This window comes from Sceloporus occidentalis, unplaced genomic scaffold (assembly GCF_023333645.1).
Source record: "Sceloporus occidentalis isolate IW3139 unplaced genomic scaffold, rSceOcc1.0.p SCAF_76, whole genome shotgun sequence".
NCBI lineage: Eukaryota > Metazoa > Chordata > Lepidosauria > Squamata > Phrynosomatidae > Sceloporus > Sceloporus occidentalis.
The window spans coordinates 3,696,185-3,705,552 of NW_028317056.1; the positions used below are offsets into that span (position 1 = coordinate 3,696,185).

A 9,368-nucleotide genomic window follows, 5' to 3' on the forward strand; every position below is an offset into this window, starting at 1 on the left:
GCCCTGGAGAAGACAGCCCAGTGCAGAGTATCAGGTAATGGGGCATTTGAGGGAAGTTTTTGTTACATTTAATTGTTAAGTTGATGATAGTATTTCAGGACGTGGCTTCGAAGGGTTCTATTGGTTCGCTCTGTATTTTCGTTATGTGGAACTCTGGTGATATTGTAGGTCACTACTCATGGCCAGAAATTATTTCATCATAGAATTGTGTGGATTTTTTCGGTATTATTGAGTCAGCCCAAGTACACACAACTGGAATTTCAGTTGCTTAGTCTCAGAAGGACCATAGAGGTTATAGTGGTTTTTTGGGTTGGTGTCATCATTTTATGTGGTCCAAATTTTAGATTTGAGGTTTTAAGCACCACCAAGCATGGCCTTTCTACCATTTTGCATCTGTACTTTAATATGACATTTAATATGTCCCTTGTGTGTATAAGTCCCTCTGTTGGCGCTCTATAAATACAAGATAAGAATTGGAACAAGAAGGAGACATTTCCCTCTCCATTTGAAGGTAGCAAATTATCTAGAGGTCAGAGAATGTCCAGTTCAAAGCCAAAACTTACTGTCAGGATCTCCAGGCATGGAGTGGCCAACCAGCTCATGTAATAATACTCTCTTGACAAATCAGTGCACTAACGCATCTGTGTCTAAACCAAGCGTCGTTTAGAGTCATAAGCTGAAGGGTTGAACAATATTCTGTCCAATGATGTTCTGAAGTAGAGTCCATAGGTGTTTAAGGGTGGAGGCCATGTGCAAAGCCTTGAGGGTCCCCTACAGGACTAGCCTTGTGGGCCAGTGGCTGATAGGTCAGAATAGTTACCAAAATTGCCACTTAGATATTCCCTTTCCGGCCCTGGTCACCTATACCCATTATGGAATTTATTGGTGATCATTCTTAAACATTATGAAAGCAGTAGTCCCAGCTGCCCAAGATTACTATTATTATTATATTATTATTATTATTATTATATTATTTATTTCCCCTGCATTTAGCTGCAACTAAAACATTTAAAAAAAAAAAATCTATTTCAGAGTATTTTGTTACACGCTAAAGACTGATGTTTTATGTCTGTTAGATTCAGTAATAAAGACTCGTTTAGGCATTAGAAGTAGCGGAGGGCGCGTGTAATTTTTTTAAAAATAAATGTTGTCAATGAATTTGCGACTTTTCTCTCCGATGAGGATTTTCTCCTCTGTTCATTTGTATTTGGTGGCATACTGTTAAATGTGTGATTAATTGTTTTTGTCTATACTGCTTTCACTGGAAGTCTATTACTGGTATCTACTACCCTTCCTGTAAAGCAGAATTTTCTCATAACATCCGTCACTTTCTAACCCTCCTTTTTATGACTAACCCTTTCCCAACTTATTTAACCCTTTGACATATTTGAATAATTTTAACCATTTTGTTATCCCCCCCCCCACCTTTCCAGGCCAACTCCAGGCCAACAGAACTTCTGAACTGCGATGACTTCACGTCAACTTTCTACAAGGTGCTCTGTAAAGGCGGCCTGCGGGTCTTGTCTCGATCGCAACTACGGCTCAGAAGTCAGAGGCCTGAAGTAGAGAGACCCGGTTCTCCTCTTTGAGACTGAAGGGCACCAGACTTAGGGCGTCATTGCGGAAATCTAATGCTAACCACAGGTGCAATCACTAATGGTGGATAGAGGGATTCAGCCAGATAAACAGGTCTCATAGATGGGCGATCTATTAACCTCATCTAATAAATATTCGATGCTAACCATCTCCATGGATTGCAGCGCACACTCTCATTTTATTTTTTTTAAAACTCAAACTTTATTAAATTTCATACCTGGGAACAAGCTACAAGGAGCTCTCTTACCTCTCGACCTCTCCTGAGGGTGTGGCTTCCAGAGGAGGGCAGGTCTACTCACACATGAGGGCAGGGTTAGCCAGGGTTGGGAGGGGAATTAGGCGGGGAGTGGGAGGGGAATTAGGCGGGAAGTGGGAGGGGAATTAGGCTCGGAAACAGACATGAGTGACCCGGAGACCCAGGGAAGCATCGCTTCATCCAGAGACTCCGAGTCAGAACTACAAAGTTCTCAGGCACGGTCATTTTTCATGATGGGGTTTTCCAATATATTAAAAACACAGATTACCGTTCTAGTATTTATTATACTTTTATATTATTTTGAGGCAAGGCTTATGTTACAAAGGTTATCTTTGTTAATGTATGTTGGTTCAATAATTATGCAATCACCACCTTAGCCACCAAAAATATGTCAACTGGGCTGAGTTAAAGGCAAAGCTTGTTGGAATTTTTTTTTTGTTATACAATAATGTTTGTCGGCATTGAAGAAAACCTGTTTTTTGTCTCATTTTGTTCCAATAAACTCCCTTTATCTCCAGACCTGGAAGCCGCCATTGTTGTCAGTCATGTTTGATTTTAGGTGATTTTCCCTGGTCAAACACCACACTGAGCTGATGCTTTATGGCAATGCTAACAAAGTCCTTTCCTCTATGGACTTTGATTAGTCAGAGAGTCCAGCTGGATGATTAAGACTGAGCCAATTCTATTGCTCCCCACAGGCAGTATGATAAGGAGTCGGGGTGTTTGTCTAGTAAATTGGGACTCATATAACAGAGCGAGAACTCATACAAATGGCTAAAATGCATCTACCCAAAAATAATAGATAATACAATTTTTAATCTGATACTTGTAATGAAAAAATGTTGGTGGGATTTCTCCTTGGATGAATTCTCTAAATCTTCTTCTTCTTGCTCTGTTATCTCAGCCCCAATCTACTAGACAAATACCCCGACTCCTTATCATACTGCTCGTGTTAAACAATAGAATGTCTCAGTCTTTTTTTATCTAGACTGTCACTCTGGCTAATGATAGTCTATGGAGGAACGGACTTTATTAGCATTGCCATAAAGCATCGGCTCAGTGAGGTCTGCAGGTAAACGGAATTTATTGGGACAAAATGATATAAAACCAGGTTTTTCTCAATGTTTTATGCTCAAAATGAAAAATAGAGAGAGAATTCTCTGTAGCTCACATTTTTTTTAAATAAAATATATTAATTTTGCATGGGGCTGCCCTCTCTCTCTCCTTGTACTCACGTCCCATGTTAAAGTATTTACTAAAAATAATTTTCATCCAAAATACTTTAGTGGTTGCACCCTTGGTTCAGACTTAAATTCTTATTTCTTCATTGTGCTGTATAGCAGGGAGAAAAAACACTGAGACATTTAAACAAAACAAAAAAAAATACAAAAAAACCCCCTATTTTTTTGAATGGATCAAACAGCTTGTTAGCTACACCTTGTCACCTTCATGTACCCTTTTTCTGTCTGCTTTATATAAATTTGTCCTTAATAAAAACTGGTTTATTCAAGCGGCTTCTTAGTTTGGATTTAATTTATTAAATACTAGTCCCCGTGGCTGATAGCAAGTCTAGGTCAGTTTTCAAGGAGCTTACGTGCCTACTTTTTCCACTCTTGTGATTCATGACATATTACATTATAATACCTCTGAACTTTCTAAATGAGCTCACCCTGAGACTCTTATAATATTAACCCTTTAATAGCATTAAGGCTTGCCATTACGTAACGATACAATTATTTGAGTCTCCTGTATTTAAGCGGGTGTATCGACCATACCAACTTACTGGGAGCAAAAGCACCAATTATAAGTCTTAGGTATGAAGTTTAATTTAGTTATATTAATTATATTTATAGTTGTGTGGCCGTGAAAAAAGTAGTAGGGTACAAGAAAAAAAAGGGACCCTTTTGGTGCTTATGGGCCCCAGGGTACCTTAATCTGACTTTGGGTGTTAGCATGAATGTGTGTGTGGGTTTGTGTAAAGTGCCAAGGCCATTTCCTCACCAGTCCTGCTCTGGTGTATGGTGTTTAAATGTCAGGGCCAGGCCTAGGGTTAGTGGTTCAAGGGAAAGGTGTGTGTGTGTATGCGTAATGGTGTGGGTGTTTGTGTGTTCGTTTATGCATGTGTTCTTATTGGGGGGGGGGCACAGAAGAAATACTACACCTAGGACATACTAACCCTAGAATGTTGAGAGGTTAGTGACTCTCCTGAACATTTCTTTCCCCAAAAAAGAATACTTATAACATAAAAAAAAAACATGACAAATTTTTTTTGCTTGTTTTGTTTATCTTATAAATCCAGGATACATTCAGTTTTAAAGACAATTAACACTTTTTTTTCTGGAAAATATCTGGTAGCATATATACAAAAGTAAAAAAAAACAAAATGCAACAAAAATTTACCAAACATGTACCAGCAAAAAAAAAACAAAAAAAAAAACACAACACATTTACACAAATTTTACATTAATATAATACAAGGCCCCTTATGAGATCTGGAATTGGTTCAAAAGGGCCTCCAGTGGACATTAAAAAAACAATTTTTTATCAATGGAATGTTCCTGATAATTTGTCATATTCAATTGGTTGCAATGGAAAGAAGTTTAAATTTTTTCCATGTATAAATCCCAGGATATTTCCCAGAATGCATCTGACATTCTTTTTCCAGTTTCCTGCTTACTTTCTATTTTTAAACTTGCTGGAACGACGTCACATAATTTCTTTATTTCACCCTGAAAGAGAAGAAAATAAAAATGTAAAAAAAATAAATAAATAACAATGTCCACTGGAGGCCGAGGTAGTTTTATCGGAGTCTGTACAGACGTTTAAACTGCAACTGGATGGATACCTGGAAAAACATAATATTCAGGGATATAATCTATAATTATGGGGAAACAGCTTATTGATCCAAGGAGAAATCTGACTGCCATTTTGGGGTCAAGAAGGAATTTTTTCCCTGGTTAGTGCAAAATTGGAAAGAGCGAAACCGGGGTTTTTTTTGCCTTCTTTTGGATCAACAGCAACAAATTAACAGATATAGGAAAGGCTGAACTTGATCGAAGCATGCCTTTTTTTAGCCTATACTATGTAACTATGTAACAATGATATAAAGTTATTTATTTTAAAATATATTTTTTTATTTTTTTTTCCCCATCATTGTGATGGGGAAAAAAAAATAAAAAAATATATTTTAAAATAAATAACTTTATAATATAGACTAGAATACATTTATAGGTGCAAATATGTTCTATGCATACCTTTTAAATATATCCTAGAATATTACAATTACAGGAAAAATATATTTCTATTTTAGCAGCGCATCTGTGCTGACCCATCAAACCATTTATTTTGGGTATAATTTCCCTGAAATGATGAAAAATTCCACAAACCCCCCCACCACCACCACCAAAAAAAAAAAAAGAATTGGCGTTGTGTTCTTTGATTCCTACCTGTTTGGTAAAGCAGCCTGAACCCTCTTCCTCCCACGTGTGTGTCGGTATTCATGACAATCAGAAGGGACTTGGCGTAGCTGGTGATTACGGGAGGCAGTTTCTTCCCGCAGTATCTGTCAAACAGATAGTTGCTGGTCAGGGTGGGACCGTTATAGATGGTCACCGAGTCCCACAGACACGTCGGCATTTCCTCGATATCGAAATTCGTGAAAGTGATTGTAATCTGAAAAAAAAAAAAACAAGAGACATGACATTATACATAGGATGCCATACCTGGGAACATTCAGGGTTTACCCCCGAGTCTCAGGGCTTTTGCCACAATCTCAGGGGCAGATTCTCGGAGGGGGGGCACTGTCTGGAGCTGACGCCTTCCTATTCTCCTTCCCCAGTTGGTGCTTTTTCTCCCAGTATGTTATGGTTGATACCCCTGCTTGAATGCAGGTGGCTCAATTAAGTGTGTCTTTAAATAACGACAAGGCAAGGTTACCATGATGGCCGGTGCCTTCATTTGTCTAGCAAATAGTTGCCAACGGTCCCAAATTCATTGTTAACATATTTGGCATAGAATCTTCTCGATGGCCTCTTGAAGGGTTAATATTTCCAGAGTCTCGGGGTCGGCTCGTTTGGAAAGTCCCCGGGTATGATAGGTTCTCATATTGCCTCTACCAGTGCTACAGACGGCATGCTAGTCTGCGACCGCCAGGCAAAAAGCACAAGTATTGCCCCTATTGGGAACTAAGAATGCCCCAGAGGTGTTTCTTTTAATGTCACCTCTTTTGCGTCATCTATACGAAGTCTCTCTCTCTTATCCCGACTTGCTTGGAGAATCTTTTTTTGGAGTTTTGGGACCCCTAACCGCCCACCAAAGTTCCTTACCTTCAAAGGGCTGGTGATGTTCCACATACACTCCAAATTGTTGGGATAAATATTGGGGTAATTAGGCGACACTATGACTCCGGATGGCGCAGTAAATTTTCCTCCACAACCTTCAAAAATAATGAACATTTCCAGCTTTACTGAGTATTTTTTTTTTCCCCACCTCATGAATTGTCTAAAGAAATGGCTGCAGATTAACCTGGAAAGGTCAGTCCATCACTCAACAGCCTCCCAGCAGAAGTGGTAGAGGTTTATACAGCGAGGGTATTAAACATGCATGGGATAGACATACGGCTCCTGAATCTAAAACGAGACCAGCGACGGATTAAGGTTTGAGTCTTTACAGACTAGATGGGGCTGAATGGTCCGAAGACTGGTTTTCTGATTGATGGGTTCCGGATATTAATCCTTAACAATGAAAAATGTATGTTTTCCAAATAAGTTTAAAAATAATAATTACCATTGCTGGCCTCTTGTCTGAGGATACTCGCAGGGGTAGGCTGCTTTGCTCTTGTGGTTGTGGTGGTTCTCGTGGTTGTGGTGGTTGTGGTAGATCTTCTTGTAGTTGTGGTGGTAGTTGGTTGATTGGTGGTTAACTTCTGGGCTGTCAGAGGGTGATGGAGAAGAGAAGATCAAACCCAGATAAGTAATAACACAAAAAAAAACTTGAATTTAATTGCTTTTTTTTTTAAAAAAAATTGCCAAATCTTCACTTTTAATGTATGTAAACCTTTTTTTTTATACGTAGGGGATTCCAATGGTTTGTATAACGAGAGGCCTCTGGCCAAGAATAGGTTAAGATTGCTGTTAAAATACTTACAGCACTGATACAGTTTATTAATTTTTTCGTAGTCCAGACTGGTCATTGCAAATCGTTGTCCAAACTCAACGCTGTTATCAGGAATAGCAACTAGGGTTGGGAGATCGCCGTCAACTGAGAAAGCGGTCCTGTCGGAGAAATAACGGGCGTTTTAGCGCGTTGGAGGATTCTTAGTATCATTCCTGGATTCTCGAGGCAGATCTGCCATTTTATAGTTTATTACACAAATAATAATAATAATAAAAATAATTAAAATAAATAAAAAATGAAAAATAAAAACATTTGACTTTTTATTTTTTTTTCATCAATTTTAAATCTTACATGAAATAAAAATTATAATGAAAAAGAGTGTTGTCGATGTTGATCCATACGCTTCATTTAAAATTGTCCAGGCTCCCATCTCTTGGGTTACAGTATTATTATTATTATTATTATTATTATTAATCTTTTTAATAATAAATATGTTACTTATTGAAAGCAAAATGGAAACGCGTACCTTGAATAATGCATGATGGACTGATAATCATAGCTTGTTAGGCCCATGTTGTAGGTATCGCTTAGTATAAAATTATGCTTGCTAACTGAAAAAAAAAGAAATCAAAGGAAACTTGATTAAAATCCCAATGATTTGGGGGCAACCTTATATCCAGAATTCTAAATACTTGCGGCACTTACAAGGCTGGATGTTGTCCCACTGAACGGTGACATACTGATCTCTGTCCTTTCGGACGTGCTCGTGATGAAGACCTAGGGCGTGTAGGATCTCGTGAGTTACGACTCCTGTCCACATGCATCCCGGTCTTTTCAAGGAGACGACCTGTGAGCCTCCCGTGACGCCCATGGAAGAGAAGCATCTGAAAGTAAAGGAACGGAGATAACTCAGAAGAGGTAGTGGGGTCTTCCAATATGGCCGCCACCCATCAACACAAATTATTGACCTGGTACGTTCTTAAAAATTGGACGTTTTTGTGTCTAAGGACATAATTAAAACCACTCTTTGGCCAGAATTAAAAGGGATCCCCGTAAACGGCTGAACTGAGTTTATTAATGGCCAAAGGAATCCGAGCCCCGCTTGTAGCTTCCAGGTTAGAACGTACCCGCTAATATCTTCAAAGCTTAAGAAGTCCTTCTGGGACTCCCGAGGAATGAACCGAATGCAGGTAGAATCTTCAAAATCATTGAAAACAGATCTAAAGACTGCCATGTCTATCGGTCCTAGGGAGACAAAAAAAAGAAAAGAAGCGTCTCATCACCAGCTCATTCCGAGTAGAATTATCCTACGGCTATAACGTTCTGCAGACCTTCCATGCAATGAACCGATAAGCACATGCGTCAGCTTCCAGCGCGAAGAATCATTAACACCATTACAATTAATTTATAGAATGTGTTATAAATAGAAGTTCCATTTACATGAGGAGCGAGCCGCATCGGGGCAATTTCAGCTTCTGGTCTATGATGGAGCCACCTCTTATTGGGGTCATAATAAGTGATTGTCTAAGTTACTGAGGGGGCTCAACAGTGGAGACTGGAGAATATCAACTTTCTGAAACCATTACATTTGGAAAAAAAATAACAATAATGTGAAATTGCGTTAGGACCTAGAGGGAGAAGAAGACCATGTTCTTTGTGGTCGGTTAGATCTTCCATGCACATAGAATGGAGCAAATTTATAATCTGAGAAAGGAGGTCAATGAGGTTCTGTGAGATCTCCGGGTCATGTGGACGGCCCGGCTGTGTGTCACATGTCCAAATATATTAGTTGTTGGCTATTTCTTGTTTGGGGTACATTGTACCGGCTTGTACTTACTGTAGTCACTGGAGATTGTGTACGGAACGTATACAATGCCATCTGAGGACTTCGGCCATAGGCAGATACCAATATCACAATTATTAGTCCGACGACCGAGTCTGGCAAGAATATCTGTGTGTGTGATGATGTGCCCCGGGGGGAATGTTGCTGAAAGGGTACACAAAAGTTAAACAAAAAGATTATTACCTTTTACTTCACATTCTTTACCTGACTGGCTTTATTTTATTACTAGTATATTTTTTGTATTAATTGTATATTACTGTATACAGTGCTGGGGGTTATATTACTGTATACAGTGCTGGGGGTTATATTACTGTATACAGTGCTGGGGGGTTATATTACTGTATACAGTGCTGGGGGTTATATTACTGTATACAGCGCTGGGGGGTTATATTACTGTATTTAGCGCTGGGGGGTATATTACTGTATACAGCGCTGGGGGTTATATTACTGTATACAGCGCTGGGGGTTATATTACTGTATACAGCGCTGGGGGTTATATTACTGTATACAGCGCTGGGGGTTATATTACTGTATACAGCGCTGGGGGTTATATTACTG

The 9,368-nt window shown here is 39.1% G+C and overlaps 1 protein-coding gene across 1 annotated transcript in view; it reads right to left on the reverse strand.

Annotated features, from left to right (window-relative positions):
* The window catches only part of LOC149285805 (E3 ubiquitin-protein ligase ZNF598-like), a 33,153-nt gene extending 26,949 nt beyond the window's left edge, over positions 1-6,204 (reverse strand). The window contains exons 1-2 of the mRNA XM_089494862.1: positions 6,178-6,204; positions 5,299-5,524 (exon numbers count right to left, since the gene is read on the reverse strand). Coding sequence (XP_089350988.1) covers positions 5,299-5,524; positions 6,178-6,204 — 253 coding nt within the window. The remainder of the gene's footprint in view (positions 1-5,298; positions 5,525-6,177) is intronic.
* Between the last annotated feature and the right edge of the window lie 3,164 nt (positions 6,205-9,368).